Source organism: Kwoniella pini, chromosome 11 (genome assembly GCF_000512605.2).
Source record: "Kwoniella pini CBS 10737 chromosome 11, complete sequence".
Classification (NCBI taxonomy): Eukaryota; Fungi; Basidiomycota; class Tremellomycetes; order Tremellales; family Cryptococcaceae; genus Kwoniella; species Kwoniella pini.
Window position 1 is genome coordinate 897,014 of NC_091726.1, and position 15,256 is coordinate 912,269.

At 43.2% G+C, this 15,256-nt stretch overlaps 7 protein-coding genes across 7 annotated transcripts; 4 read left to right on the plus strand and 3 right to left on the minus strand.

The window, feature by feature from the left end:
* Positions 1-109: 109 nt before the first annotated feature.
* On the plus strand, positions 110-1,796 carry I206_107678 (uncharacterized protein; the record flags this gene model as incomplete). The annotated part of the gene is made up of 7 exons (XM_019157724.1): positions 110-248; positions 321-754; positions 809-927; positions 995-1,110; positions 1,173-1,251; positions 1,316-1,448; positions 1,518-1,796. The coding sequence occupies 7 exons, from the start codon at positions 110-112 to the stop codon at positions 1,794-1,796; spliced, it is 1,299 nt and encodes a 432-aa protein (XP_019009364.1).
* Positions 1,797-2,197: 401 nt separating this feature from the next.
* Positions 2,198-3,923, plus strand: I206_107679 (uncharacterized protein; the record flags this gene model as incomplete). Its single annotated transcript, XM_019157725.1, has 7 exons — positions 2,198-2,233; positions 2,338-2,437; positions 2,493-2,614; positions 2,671-2,830; positions 2,923-3,652; positions 3,723-3,824; positions 3,875-3,923. 7 exons carry the CDS (start codon positions 2,198-2,200, stop codon positions 3,921-3,923), a joined length of 1,299 nt encoding a protein of 432 aa, XP_019009365.1.
* A 155-nt stretch (positions 3,924-4,078) lies between these two features.
* On the minus strand, positions 4,079-6,051 carry I206_107680 (homoserine O-acetyltransferase; the record flags this gene model as incomplete). The annotated part of the gene is made up of 5 exons (XM_019157726.1): positions 4,079-4,594; positions 4,657-4,814; positions 4,878-4,958; positions 5,027-5,615; positions 5,686-6,051. 5 exons carry the CDS (start codon positions 6,049-6,051, stop codon positions 4,079-4,081), a joined length of 1,710 nt encoding a protein of 569 aa, XP_019009366.1.
* A 504-nt stretch (positions 6,052-6,555) lies between these two features.
* On the minus strand, positions 6,556-8,052 carry I206_107681 (uncharacterized protein; the record flags this gene model as incomplete). The annotated part of the gene is made up of 10 exons (XM_019157727.1): positions 6,556-6,639; positions 6,691-6,825; positions 6,887-6,978; positions 7,040-7,153; positions 7,213-7,327; positions 7,386-7,507; positions 7,603-7,685; positions 7,733-7,809; positions 7,862-7,942; positions 7,999-8,052. 10 exons carry the CDS (start codon positions 8,050-8,052, stop codon positions 6,556-6,558), a joined length of 957 nt encoding a protein of 318 aa, XP_019009367.1.
* Positions 8,053-8,361: 309 nt separating this feature from the next.
* Positions 8,362-10,089, plus strand: I206_107682 (translation elongation factor Tu; the record flags this gene model as incomplete). Its single annotated transcript, XM_019157728.1, has 6 exons — positions 8,362-8,751; positions 8,816-8,879; positions 8,941-9,297; positions 9,378-9,542; positions 9,601-9,752; positions 9,820-10,089. The coding sequence occupies 6 exons, from the start codon at positions 8,362-8,364 to the stop codon at positions 10,087-10,089; spliced, it is 1,398 nt and encodes a 465-aa protein (XP_019009368.1).
* A 121-nt stretch (positions 10,090-10,210) lies between these two features.
* Positions 10,211-11,297, minus strand: I206_107683 (uncharacterized protein; the record flags this gene model as incomplete). The annotated part of the gene is made up of 3 exons (XM_019157729.1): positions 10,211-10,537; positions 10,598-11,232; positions 11,291-11,297. 3 exons carry the CDS (start codon positions 11,295-11,297, stop codon positions 10,211-10,213), a joined length of 969 nt encoding a protein of 322 aa, XP_019009369.1.
* A 314-nt stretch (positions 11,298-11,611) lies between these two features.
* I206_107684 (uncharacterized protein) lies at positions 11,612-15,159 on the plus strand (the record flags this gene model as incomplete). Its single annotated transcript, XM_019157730.1, has 9 exons — positions 11,612-13,160; positions 13,216-13,297; positions 13,347-13,601; positions 13,657-13,918; positions 13,971-14,246; positions 14,391-14,508; positions 14,571-14,746; positions 14,810-14,965; positions 15,043-15,159. The coding sequence occupies 9 exons, from the start codon at positions 11,612-11,614 to the stop codon at positions 15,157-15,159; spliced, it is 2,991 nt and encodes a 996-aa protein (XP_019009370.1).
* Between the last annotated feature and the right edge of the window lie 97 nt (positions 15,160-15,256).

The following is a 15,256-nucleotide window of genomic DNA, read 5'->3' on the forward strand; positions in this document are numbered from 1 at the left end:
ATTTATTTGTTGATTTCTACATTTATAGATTTTACCTTGTATTCTTGACTCTACTTGTTGCGTTTGTTGCTTTCGACTTCGTTATTGGTGCAAAGAGAGCCTCGTCAATATGGACGAAGACAGCTTCACTTATGAGCCTCGCGACAAATCTGGTCCTATGGATATCGATTCCTCGTATGATACATCCCGCTTAGACGCTTTCAATCTTGTTGGTACAAGTTCAAGTCAAGATGGACACGCTAGGAAGCGTGAGTTGGGTTTATCGCAAATCTTCGATAGAGGGTGTTCATGATTTATTGACTCAAACCATTGTATTGCAGGTTTTCACAGCGAGCTTGATCGAGCTATACCATTCAACCCAAATCACACTAGCGGATTCGCTCATTTCACCAATCCTTCCTCAAATTCAGCGCCGTTACTTCTAGCTGCACTCAATACGCCTAAAAAAGCCCCTTCATATGATCCTTCCCAGTGGTACAATACCGCACCACGGACACCTGCAGCAGCGAGTCTAGCGACCGTAGACGATATCGATATGGATAGTCCTGCTAGGGGTTTAGCTACTCCAGTCAAACCCGCTGAAACTCCTTCGAAGGGCACAGAAGCCAAAGTGGAAGACGAGAAGGAGAATGAGGAGGATAATGACAAGGAATTGAAAGATGAGCAACCTAGAAAATTCGCGAAAGGTGCTGTAACTAGAACGAATAGGAAGCGAGAGAAGGCAAAGAAGCAACAACAGCGGAGCGAAGATGGGGTGAGTTTGTCAATGCGTTACTCTGGGGATGTCCTGCTCAACTGTATCGTCCAGATATCGATTCGCCATAGCGATTCTTCAACCCCGACATATTCAAAATCTGAACATCACTATAATGTCCATATGACACCGCCTGCCTTGAGGCATTCTGAAATACCTGCTTTGCTGCTTGGGTAAGTGCTCGCCTTAATTGTAGCCTTGTTCAGACCTATGTGCTCAGCTGATGACTCAAATTGAAAGATATCTTCAATTTGGTGTCAACGCTTCTATCGTTTTATTCTGCTTATACCTTGGTGTGCAATTTGTCTTGACTGTGAGACGCGATGTCAAGGATAAAATGCAAGAACATTCTGTTGGTAGGTCCAGTACCATTGTTCTTATCACAAACAACACTGACAATTCCTTCTATCTTCCTTAGAAATACTACAAGAAATAGCAGAATGTACGAATTTATACCTGACCAACCGTTGCGACCCAGCTTTACGAGTTCCAGCAATGTAAGGTCTCCATATAGCGTTCTTGTGAGGTAGCATACATGCTGATGATTACTACGATGGACAGGGAGGCACCTTGTAAGGCGTGGGATGCCTGTATGAATCGGGATCCCACCATGGTCGGACGGATCAATATCATTGCGGAGACCTTTGCAGGTGTTATCAATAGCTTTGTCGACCCCATAAGCTGGAAGACCATGGTGAGCTAATCATTCAATAAGCCAGGGAAGAGATGTTCCCCACTAATTTGTTGTGACGCATTCCTGTAGAGCTTCACGTTAGTCACTCTTAGTTTCCTGATCATCCTCACTAATTCAGCATTATTCAACTTGCGAGCCAAAGCGTCACATCAAGAAGTACCGTCGTCCAACAATAGCTTCTGGCCTCCGCAAAGTCAATTCATGCCTCAATTACCCCCTCATATACCCCATCCTCAACAGCACATGCTTCCACCCCAGCAACACAATTATCATGCAGTCGATGATCGTCAGGAGAACGCGAGGCAGATTGGTTGGACTGGAGAAGCGAAGAAAAAGAGCTGGTGGTGATATTCGTCCTCGTCAGGCGACCACGTCCTGTCTGTATGCATATACTTGTCTTTTTTCGTCAACTGACCATACAGAAGACTATTTCAATTTGTTGCATGCATATGATTTGATCAGAGTGTCAATTGTTTTGCCACTGGGACTTATTTTGCTTGTTTTGCTGTTTTCGGCTAATAAGCACGGATATCCCCGTAAGACTTCAGATTAATAATGACGCCAAGTTCACCACTACATCAATTTCAATTAGCTTATACACTTACATCTCTACAATCTACACTTATATTCACAATATATTGCCCACTTAGATTTTTATTCGCAATTCCAACAACACCATCAGATCATCTCTTCACTGACAAGCAGAAATAGGATCACAAGGAGCTACATACTGAGATCAGTCATTCAGAATGTCACGCCTCGGTAAACGTCATCCAGACCTCTTGGTAAGTTCTCTTCGCCTGCTCAACTATTCGAGGAAGCGGACAGTCATTTCAGAGCAATTCTCACATCTACGACAAACGTATGGCTGACCTTCTCTTCGCTTAAGTGCTGTAATTTCAACCAAGACTTCTCGTGTATAGCCGTAGGACACAAGAAGGGATATACTATACTCAATTGTGATCCCTTTGGTAAAGTACATTCCAAAAGTGAGCCATCTTTCAGTAGATTTGCTAGAAGACGGGCGATTGACTATTTGTGCAGATGATCAAGGAGCTACAGGTATTGTGGAGATGTTATTCTGTACTTCGCTAGTCGCATTGGTGGGAGCAGCAGACACTCAACCTTCAAATAGTCCTCGGAAATTGCAGATAGTCAATACGAAGGTAAGCCACACAATGACCTAACGCATTCACTAATTGACTAATGGGTGAGCTATCAGCGTCAATCCACCATTTGCGAGCTTATTTTTCCAACTTCCGTCCTGTCAGTCAAGATGAATCGAAAAAGATTGATAGTGGTATTGGAGAACGAGATTTACATATACGACATATCGACGATGAAGTTATTGCACACCATTGAGACCGGGCCAAATCCTAATGGTGAGTGACAATCTGTTTTGTCTTGCTTGACAAGACTTTCGCTGTTTCCCGGGTATACTTATGTAACTGTTGATGTATATACTTGTACTCAGCTGTCTGTGCGCTTTCATCGTCCTCCGAGCATTCTTACCTTGCCTATCCTTCTCCAGCGCCTTCCGCATCTTCAGCTCCTCTTTCCTCAAGTGCTGTTCCTGCAGCTCCTCCCGCACCTACAACAGGTGATGTTCTCCTATTTGATACTATATCCCTTTCAGCACTCAACGTCATTCAAGCTCACAAAACACCTATTGCTGCTCTCGCTCTCAACTCTACTGGCACCATGTTAGCTACTGCTTCAGATAAGGGTACTGTGGTCAGAGTGTTCTCCGTACCTGATGCGAAAAAACTATGGCAGTTCAGACGAGGTACCCAAAATGCCAAGATCTTTAGTATGAATTTCAACCTCGCAAGCTCGTTATTGGCGGTATCATCAGACTCGTCAACTATACATATATATAAACTGGCCAATTCCAAAGGAAAGGGTGTTGGTGGTTCAAATAACGGAGGCATTGTAGATATACCTGAACATGTCGACGGAGCAAGATCACCTACTCCATCTGACGCCCCTTCCAATTCACCACCGCTCTCTTCAGCCAAATTGGCGGGAAAGGACTCAGCAGCATCCTCTTTGGGTAGGAGGTCTTACCATATCGGTAAATCCTTTGTGGGTGGTGTAGGAGGATACTTACCAAGAAGTGTTTCGGAGATGTGGGAACCTCAAAGGGATTTCGCATTTATCAAGTTGAGAGGTAGTAGTGCTAGAACGGTGGTAGCTATGAGCGGGTGAGTTGATGTGATGTGATGTGTAAACGCCCGAGAAAGAGCGCAAGTAGTAATTGAAACTCGTTTACAGGACCGCACCTCAGGTTATGGTTATATCTGCAGATGGGTTATTCCAAGCGTATAATATCGATCTAGAGAACGGAGGAGAATGTTCTTTGATGAAGGAGTTTGCGTGAGTTGAACTGATTGAACGAATGTATGCGTGCTAATTGTCGACAACAGGTTACTGGGCTCGGAGGATTCTGTCGGTAACGCATCACTCGGGATGTAGAACGAAAAGGGCTTTTTTCATTCGAGTTTGTAATAGTATGCATACAATTTTTTCTGAATATAATTCAACGAATACATCACCACACCACTTGACACTGCATCAACTCAGCCTACTCTACAACGTTTTTGCTCGTTATAATGTCTCATCCTTTTTATCTAATGCAGGAATCCCCTAATTGCTCCTCCGACGTTTTGAACATCTAATAAAAAAGTATCATGTCCCCATACACCACCTAATTCGTAATAAGTTACATTTTGATTTCCAGTCAACTTGAGTGCATCAGCAAGTTCACGTTGTTGTTCAACAGGAAAAAGTACATCAGATTGTACACCTAATACCAAAGCTGGTATATCTTTTAAACGTTTAAGACCTAAAGAAAGTTCAGATAAATGAGGTGATTTTGAGGTTGGAATGAATTTTTTCAATTTCTTTTTAATTTCAATTTCATTTTTATCATTTTCTTTGAATTTTAATAAATTTTCATTTCTAGGTAATGAAACTGATATTCCAACTGGATCAGAAGGGTAAGGAAAAGGATTTGAATTAGGATAAGCTGTATTGAATTTCTTTGCTAAAGATGTAAGTGCTGTTGAAGACATATCAAATAAATCCATTGCTTTTGATAAATAAATCATTGAATTGGCGTCGTATGTTAAACAAAACCTCTCCCCCTGTTTCCAATTGATATAAGCTTTAGAATTGAGGTGACTTCGGAAAAGGTTCAAAGACTTACTTGATGATCAAGATATGTTTCAATCAAGAAATCTGGACTAAGTCTAGGTACATCTGGGTTCCCATCCGAGTCCAAGGCAGCTTCTTGCTCTGAAAGCATTTGTCGTCCAAATCGTTGTTCCCATTCTGGTCCGGATCGATAAGTGATGGTAGCGATTTCTAGAGGATACAACCCGTCAATTTTGTGACCTTTGTCATACTCGATTAAAATCTTGAACTCACGCCTAGCAAGCTTCATACCGTTATGAGGGGGTACACCGTCGTAATAAAATCCTCTGTTCCAGTTAGGGTCTGCCATGAGGACTGAAATAGTAAACAGCACATCAGCATCGAACCTACACGTTGTCTGCGATAGCTATGAATGAGCTTACCACTCCTTTGAGCATATCTCATTCCTACACCATTTAGACCTGATCTTCCACTCGCAGAAATACTAGCAACTCTTCCTACTCTTTCAGGAGCGATATAAGCCATTGAAATAGATTGCATTCCACCCATACTTGATCCTATACTTGCATATAATTTATCAATTTTTAAATAATCTAATAAATCAAGTTGAGCTCTTGTCATATCATGAATTGATAACATTGGAAATCTTGTTGCCCAACGAGTTTCACCATCACCAGGTGGATAAGGTGAAGAAGGACCAGTTGAACCAAAACAACCTCCTAAAACATTAGTACAAATAACGAAAAATTTATCTGTATCAATTGATTTTCCTGATCCAACGAAATCTTCCCACCAACCTGGTTTTGAAGATGTACTTGTTGAAACGTCATTTCCACCTGATGCAACATGAGAAGAAGCTGATAATCCCGTATGAAGTAAAATTGCATTATCCCTTGCTGAATTAAGTTTACCCCATGTTTCGTATGCTATTTGAAAAGGTGGTAAAGGTTGAGGAGAATATAATAATGGTAATTGATTTGTAGAATGGAAATGAAGTGTAGCAGGCGGTGGCTTTGATATTATCATTATATCAGATTTGATGAATTTAACTCATAGCTTCGTAGTGAACAATTGTACTCACAACATAGCAAGCTTCAGCTTCTTCTTTTCCTTTAGTTGATTCTTTACCTTCTAATCTTTCTTCATCTCTTCTAAGTTCATCATCTTTTTTCTGAATCTCCTCAATTTCCTTTTCTTTACCTTTCCACGATCTAGGTGAAGGAGCGGGTTTCGGAGAAGACTGAAGACCAAATCCACCAGGGTTAAAGATGGGTTTACGTCTAGGTGGTAATTGTGGTGAAGTTGGAGGTACAAAATATGTAGTTGAAGAAGAAGAAGCAGTAGGCGCAGGTGGATGATATGATGCTAAATGAGGTTTAGGTGGTTTCCAAGTGAGCTTATTGCTTGGTAATTGAACGGAACGAGGTAAAGTAGCTCGAGGTGGCATGGCGTGAAAATTTCCTTCTCTTTATCAGTTTGTACACAAGTTTAATTCAGGATGGGTAAGATGATTTAAACAGACTGAACGTCTGAATCAGCTTAACGTATTTTATACATTTGTTCATACTGACATCTCTCGCATATGCCTTACAAAGAATTTCCGAATACTCATGCGAGGGTGTATGTGGAAGAACGTCATTTCAATGATATGTTTTCCAAATAAATGTTAAAATGGTTAATCACGCCATCGCTAAAGAATGTGGAGTCCCCAACGTTCGACCATACAGATAATCCGAATTCCATATTTTACGCGTGATCTCTCACCGCCGATTATAAATTCGGCACACCGAACTCAGCCTATGTAGCCAAAGGCAAAGATATATTCATGCTCAGCCTATTTGCATCATTCAAAAGAAGGACTAGAAAACCGTGAATTGTCTGTAGGATACTTAAAGTAGATTCATAGCAGTCAAGTGGGAAGATAGCTTCTATCCGGTCTATTGGGGTATAGCTACATATCCTCGTTGGTCCACTCTTCAACAGTTTCGTATAGCTCCTTGACCAATCGACGTTGTATCTGTTCAGTCGTCTCGGTCTGTACACTGATCAGCAGATGAAATGATTGCAAATCTGAGAAGCTGCTCACCTTGGAAGGCGGCAAGGCTCTGACAAGGACGTAACGTCGTCCCATTAGGATTTCACCCGGTCCAGCTGCTTTTTCGAATGCGCCTTTTCCGCCTGAGAAAAATCCGCCAGTCTCAGAGACGATGATCGCACCAGCCTGTTTGTGACAATAGTGATCAGTTGATGCAGGATCAACGACCTACAGGCAGTGGACTTACGCAGACATCCCACGGGAAACAGCCGGCATCCCAGTACACGTCTAGCTGCCCTGCAGCAATGGCAGCGACATTACAACATGTACTTCCAGTAGCTATAATTGACTCATGGTCAGTTAGATTCAGTGCTAGTCGCTCGACGGAACTGAAGCTGACTTCTCAGTGCGTGAGCCATAATACCACCTTGAACACCTTTTGTCGGATCTCCAGCTAATCGAGCAAAAGACGCGGTCTTTTTAGCGAATGTTTGTTCCGTACGATCAGAGCCCCCTATGAAGCCTTATGATCAGTTTGCTGAACTCTCGCACTAACATCAGCTTGTAATTCACATTCAGCTCCGATCATGCATTTCGATAGGTCCGTCAAAGGTTGGGGAATTCCACCTGTCAAAGGAAGGGGAGTCGATTTGTTCATATATGCTCCACCACCGAGTCGAGCAGAAAGCTGTAGTCTGTAAGCCCGACAGACTTCTTGAGGAACGCTGAAGCGTGCGACGACCTACAATTTGATTCAAGAAAGGTAAAGCAATCACTCCTACAACTGATTTCGATTTATGGGCTACCCCTATTGAACAAGCTACGAACGGACTGTCTGTCAGCTGAGTACGATGCGTGTAAGGACTTACTAGGAATGTACGAAGCTTTTGTCAGCTACGTTGAGGCTTATGGAACCTACTTCATGGTGCCCTGCATGTCAGCTTTGGTCTGGTACCGGTCAACGTACATCAATAGGATCAACAATCCAGGTGAATTCATCCGTCAATGGGGGTCTATCTCCAGCAGCATATGATTCTTCGCCAATACTAGTTCAAATTGTCAGCGAATCAATCAAGTTAAGAATGCTACTCACAATTTATGGGATGGATATTTCTCCGCTACAGCTGCTTTGATCATTTCCTCTACCGCTTGATCGGTTTCGGTCACAAGCTGAACTGCGAAGTCAACTGGCCTGTCCTTCATCTTGAGTGTATCAGCTTACATCTACAGAGTTCTTCTTTTCCTCTATATCTTCCTTCTTGGTCCATCTGGCCGCCGAGCCTTTAAGGATGAGGTCGGTAGCCTATTGAAAAAATTCAGCTTACTTCTATAAGTTCATGCTGTTTCGATAGATTTCACCTTTTCGGCGAGCCCGTAAGCAAATTCAAGTATATCCTGATACTCTTGGTCCATGTCTATGCAATATATTTTGTTTCTTGGTATTGCACAATGGGAAAATGAGCGAAAGAAGGACAGGCAGATATATAAGGAAAACCAACCAGTTACTCAGTGGACTTCCTCCACATCACTCCTTTGTAGACGATACCACGTGGTGATTATCCACCGACCACCACCGGGAAAAGCCGCTTTGTGGCAACCATCGTGATCCCGAGCCTTTTGACTTTTCAGACTTTTATTTCATTCAGGCTCGAAGTTGATCATTTTACGATCTCATTCGTCCAAAACAATCATCTTGATTGACCATATCACCCAAACGTCAAAATGATGCGAAACGTCATCTCAAGTCGAGTCTCTTCAGCACTCAGAACCACCGAAACTCGAGCTGCGATTCGACCTTTGGCTGGACCTTCTGTTCCTCTCGCTCGAACTCTCGTTACTAAACCCCTTCCTACACCTCGATTCAGAGCTCTTGTACAATGTCCTAGAAGATTACCTACAAGAGGATACGCCGCTGAAGCAGGTGGTAAATTCAGTAGAAAGAAGCCTCATTTCAACATCGGTACGATCGGTCATGTCGATCATGGTAAAACTACTTTGACTGCTGCTATCACCAAATACCTTGCCGAACAAGGTGGTGGTAAATTCATGGATTATTCTCAAATCGATAAAGCGCCAGAGGAAAAAGCTAGAGGTATCACTATATCCACTGCTGTAAGTATCCTCAATTCTTGTGTATAAAGGGTGTATATACTGATTAACGGCTAAATACAAACAGCACGTCGAATATGAAACCCCTAACCGACATTACGCTCATATTGATTGTCCTGGTCACGCCGATTGTGAGTATCCTTCAGCCTCCCAAGCATGCCGAGATGCATATATGCTAACAATATAACTTAGATATCAAGAATATGATTACTGGTGCCGCTCAATTAGACGGAGCTATCATTGTAGTATCAGCTACCGATGGTCAAATGCCTCAAACCCGGGAACACTTGTTGTTGGCCAGACAAGTTGGTATCAAGAGATTAGTGGTATTCATCAACAAGGTTGATCAAGTTGATGATCCCGAGATGTTGGAATTGGTAGAGATGGAAATGAGGGAGTTATTGTCTGAATTTGGATTCGAAGGAGAGGAAACTCCAATTGTCATGGGTACTGCTTTAGCTGCTTTAGAAGGAAAAGACCCAGAGAGAGGTGCCAACAAGATCAAGGAGTTAATGGAACAAGCCGATACATGGTTGGAGCTTCCTCCACGTAAGTGGTTACATCTCGAAGGATATCCTTCGGACCAATTTGCAGCGCGGGTGTAATACTAATGTCACAAACGCATCCAGGTGATCTCGAAAAGCCTTTCTTGATGTACGTTGAAGATGTCTTCTCCATTTCCGGTCGAGGTACTGTCGTTACTGGTAAAGTGGAACGAGGTGTTATCACCAAGGGTTCGGAAGTAGAGATCGTTGGTATGGGATCCCCCATCAAAACCACTCTTACTGGTATCGGTAAGTACAACCTGTCACAATTGCAATCGGTAGCGCGAAAAGCTGATGAGGCGAACAGAGATGTTCCACAAGGAGCTTGAACGAGGTGAAGCTGGTGATAACATGGGTGCCCTTCTTCGAGGTATCAAGAGAGAGCAAGTCAGACGTGGACAAGTCTTGGTACAACCAGGATCTATCAAATCAGTCAAGAAATTCAAGGCTCAATTATATGTGCGTCCGCCACTTGTCCTTCAGAGTCAGCGACAAGCCAGATTACTAACGCTATTATCTGCTGTAGATTTTGACTAAAGAGGAAGGTGGTCGATACACTCCATTCATGGCCAACTACCGTCCACAACTTTTCATCCGAACCACCGATGTTACAGTCTCCCTTAACTTCCCAGAGGGTACTGAAGGAGCTCATGAAAAATTAGTAATGCCAGGAGATAACGTAGAAATGATCGGTGATTTGGTCCATGATATTGCTCTTGAACCTGGATCTAGATTCACATTAAGAGAAGGTGGTAAGACTATCGGTACCGGTATCGTCAACGAGATTTACGAGTAGACACACAATTAGACATCTCTTTTCCTCCTGGACTATGAATGTCATTATTCTCATACGATTTCTCTAGCATTTTTGTGTTTTCGAGTTGATACATTATATTATATATATGCATACACACCCCTCATAAGGCATTTTTCAGAGTCTTTAGATCTAATCGCCTTTCTTCCCATTTCTTCTGTTCAATTTCTAACCTTTCTACCCATTTATCTACACTTGGATCTTGTATCTTGCCTGCCAACTGCCTTGAGATGTCTTCTAGTTGAATCAAAGCTTCTTCAATCTCTGGCTCATCTTGTCCCGGGTGCATGGATGATACTGCGTCGTCATAAGCGTCTACAAAATTCGTAGAAATGGCCAGTATTGGTCGATATTGATCTTCTGTTAATTGATTAATAAATCTAGGTATGGTGGCATGGAGGATTTGATGTAATGCTAAGAGGGGTTTTGCCTGGTAAGAAAATACAGTCAGACACAGATATACTATCATCAGGGACAATTATTGACATACTGCTTCAGCTCGCTTTCTTTCATCCTCAGACAACTCTTCACCACCTAAATCCAGCTCATCCCATCCATCATTTAACGGATCTTCTGAATCACCCTGATTTTCTAATATTTCCTTAAATTCCGACCAAGCATCTTTTACTGTACTTTGATGTATTTTCCATTTTTTCCTTAAAGCACTTTGTTCATCTTTAGAAAGATCATTTAATAAATTATCAATTGATTCCCAAACTTTACCTGTTGAACTTAAATAATCATCTTGATTTTCTAATACCTTTATATGTTTAATTACTTCTTCAATTATATTAATTATTCCAAATTTCCATTCTTCAAATAATAATGATGATAAATTTGAAATTAAAATACAACTTATTAATTGACCTATATTTTCTGAAATTTTATTTAATTCTTTTATTGCTGCTTTAATTGTTATAGGTGGATTAAATGAGAGACCTAAAACAGTTATTGATTGTCTCAGTTGATTTAGTAGTTGTTGAAATGCATCTCCTAAGCCTGATTGGATTGAAGAAGAAGAGGAGGAGTGTGAGGAAGATGATTGGGAGGTTAATGCTTTAAGTGATATTAATATAATCTTTTGACTTTCGGTCAAAGCTTTCTGTAAATTTGGGTCTAATGGGTCTGTCGGAACACTTTAGCTTTCATTTAGTCAAAATTTGGATGGACCTGATAAGCTCACCTGGCATTATGTAAATCGTATCTGACTTATTGTATGACTTTGGTGCCCGAGCAGCTTTTACAATTCCATAATTACATAGATAGGTTTATTGAACATTTCTAAAATAATTTCAGTTAATGCATCATCGATTGTAATTTTTGATTACGTAATGCTACCTATCGATCTCGGACGCGACTGACAACATTATATTTATATTTATCAAACACCGTCATCCTTCTTTCAATCTTGCTGCTATCTTTTCTACTTTCTCTTTTCTTTTATCCTCCTCAAAGTACTACGACAGAGGATTCACATGCTCCTCAGATTGTGGCTACCAGAACCATGCCTCTCATAGAAGAAGAGGACTTCGACTTTCCTCTAGCAGGTCCATCGTCGCTTTTACAAGCGCCTCCATCTTCGGCAACACGTCCCTTTTCGCCCATACCTGATGCCAATTTACCCACAGACTTTGGTGACTTGCTGGATGGACTGGCTGCAGATGATTTAGATGACTTTGGAGACATCGATGCAGAAGACATACGCAACGATAAATCATTCGAAGAGGCTCATCCCAATCCAGCGGAATTTGATGATAGTCTCGTTGGAGAAACACCCAATCTGGTACAAATACCAACAATGGTAGGATTCGCTACAGGACGAGGAACCAAATTGAAACCGCCTTCGAAAGAATCTATAGCAAGGGCTAGTAAGCTGTGGGCTGGTGAAGAAGAGGAAGAAGGTAAACCCGATCAAGTCCAGCCAACTAAAAAACCTAGATTGAGTGATCCTAGTGAAGATGATTTCGATTTAAACATAGAAGAAGAGGAAATGATAGATTTTCCGATGGATTTTGTAGGATTCAAGACTGGTAGAAACAAAATCGTAGCTCCACCCAAAGCCGAATCACTGCAAAGAGCCTCCAAACTCTTTAATGAAATTGATCAAGCTTTAGCGATCGAAGAAGCACAACCTTCCTCGTCTATCCCAACCAGTTCATTTCAAAAAGCGATCTTGCAGACTCCCACGAATATCCATAAGTCTGAATTTCCACCAACAGGCGGCGAAGGTCTCTTCGCAGCAGCTTCACTCCAAGGTACACAACGAACAGCAAGACCGCTAGATGATGTCGACGAGCACAATGATATACAGCCTTCTTCATCGTTCCCAAATGCTCCTGAACTACCTCGAGGATCCGGTTTCGCTCTCGCTTCCGGCAGTGCTGCGCCTCGTCTCAGTCACGGCTCTGTGAAACAAGCCCTTAATATCCTTAACGTCAAAGAAGATGCTTACCACTCCAGGCCCTCACTCCAATCTGAATCCGCGTTTCGGACTGCATCAAGCAGACCAACCACAACATACCATGACTCATCTACCAGTGGCTCGCGAGACTGTACAGGGGAGACTGAGAATGAGAAGCCAATATCCGGCTTCAAATCAGCGTCGGGCAAGCAAGTAGCTGCAATCAATGCGACTAGCAGAGCTGCCGTTGCTAATCTTTTCAATGACCTTGACACCAATATGGTCACACCCAGTCGACCTCGTCCTCAAGAAGCAGCTCATTCAGCCGCACGAAACAACGCCTCGAGGACTACTTCGTTCATGCGCCCGAGATCTACTCAAGGCTCGAATCCACCTTCAACGCCATTACGTACTCCTACCAGTAATCCCGCTTCTCTAGCTAGACGACCTATACAGATCAAAACCCCTTCCGGACCGATTCGCAGGATTGGCCTCGGCTCGACTCCGGGCCAACGACAAGCAAAAAAAGGTTTCAACACCCCTTTCAAGACTGGTGGGGGCACATCCTACTTCCCGCCGATACCGGTACAGGATCCTGGAGCCTCGATGCAACGTGAGGTCTCTCATTATCAGCCAATATTTGATCTGGAATGTGAGTGACCATACACCTGCTTTCACTAGAGTGACTGACTCATCTGCCATTGCAGCAATCCCGGACAGAAGGAACTACAAGGCGGCGTTCCTACATCCACAGTATTGCAGCAAAGACGAACTGAAGGAGATGGGCATGTAGGTTCTTCTGCTGCAACCACCTGAATCATGCTGATGATGCTATTAGACCTGACGACATATTCGCTATTAACCTCGAGACTAGTCCTCGATATAGCTTTCTTGGCGACAATGCCATTTCTCTCGGGCCTGAAGCTGCATTGGACGCCCTGCACGCCGATGGGGGTGAATTTGCGAAAGCAAGCTGGGTGGTGAATCACTGGAGCCAAATTTTGTGGAAGCTGGCTGGTCAAGTCCAAGCCAAACCTACCTTGTTCTCTGAGAAGTGGGATTGGGATGAGGTCATCCGCCAGCTGAAATACCGGTAAGCAGTTCAAGCTCCTCGTGTTGGGATCGCTTTGCTCAGTCTTTTCAATCAGATACGAGCGGGAATACGGCTGCGCGGAAAGATCAGTAATCAAACGGATTCAAGAACATGATTCCCCTGCTGCTTTACCGATGGTCCTCGTCATATCTGCCGTACATCATACCGAAGCCGAGGACAAGAAATCGATGGATTATCTCCTCGAGCTAACGGATGGATGGTACCGTATCAAAGCACACATAGATGAATGCCTTTCTCAAGCTGTATTAAAGGGTAGGATCGCAGTTGGCAGGAAGATAGCCGTCTCTGGTGCTAAGGTAAGCCATCTCCTTTTCCTGCAAGACCTCTTAGTTGACCACAATTGAAAAGCTTGAATCGAGCAATGACGGTACAGACGTTTTGGAGGCTCTCAACAATTCTCGCCTCATAATATCCGGAAATTCAACTTCGTTTGCAAGATGGACTGCCAAGCTGGGTAAACAACCTCGACCTTTCATAGCTTCTTTATCGAGCTTATCGGCAGACGGCGGAATCATTAGCCTCATGGATGTGATTCTAGAAAAGGTGTTCCCAATCGCTTACATGGGTAAAGGCGAGTCGCCTTGGGGAGAAGAGGAGGAACAAATCAGACAGGACGCATGGATCGTGAGTTTTGCTTCTCTTGGGTAACTTCATACTTTCATTGTTCCCGTTGGACATCCAGTCAGTCTATACGGATCCGCCCTCATTGTCTGATGGTCAAACGTCTGTGAGGTCAAGCAACCGCTGACAATTTTGTCGACATCGCAGAACCGATATGAAGGAGAGAAGACACGACTTGCCGACAAAACGCGCAAAGAGCTGGAAAGAATGGAGGATTTGGCGTCGTTGCTAGCTCAGTCGGCGGAAGAAAGCGAATCGGTCAACCGTAAGCATGTGCCAGTGCAGAAAGGTTCTCGAAGTGAAGACGCTGACAGCATTCGTAATCAGCTGATCCGCCTGACTCGCTTGAAAACGATTACGAGCGATTGCTGGAATCGAGGGATGCTCTCGGCTGTCTGAGGTCAATGAACACCCATCAAATTGTTCATCTGGCAGGCTACGCAAATATTCGTATTAGTCAAGAGATGCAAGAGAAGCAATTTGAGATGGAATCGGAATTGGCTGTGAGTCATGGTTATCTGCTCTTCGCCCAAGGTCCTCGTCAAGCTCATGCGCAATTGTCACAGTCTATCTGCCCGAGGCGCGAGGCTCGCGATTTCAGGATGATACGTTTCGTGGACGCCCAAACAGGTAATCGAGACCCGTTCAGAGTGGGGATGTTGAACGTCTGGGACGTCAAGGCGATGGGAGAAGGTGTTCTGGAGGAAGGCAAGAGATATCTGGTGAGTGTTTCAGATTGGATCATTCTTGGGACAGGTGGTAACGAATACGGCTGATTTGTCCGTACCGATCGTTCCAGGTTTCCAACCTCTTTCCCGGCAAGACTGGTGATTGGAGCACCAATAGAAATCGATCAGATAAAGCGGAAGTATACCTCCATACGCGAAGAGACACTCGTTGGCAACCTGTGGAATAACGCAAACGTAATGTAAAATACGATCCGTACATACTGTTGTATATAATCTGAAATCCCTAGTCAACGCATTATCATATCATCCGAAACATTGTTGTAT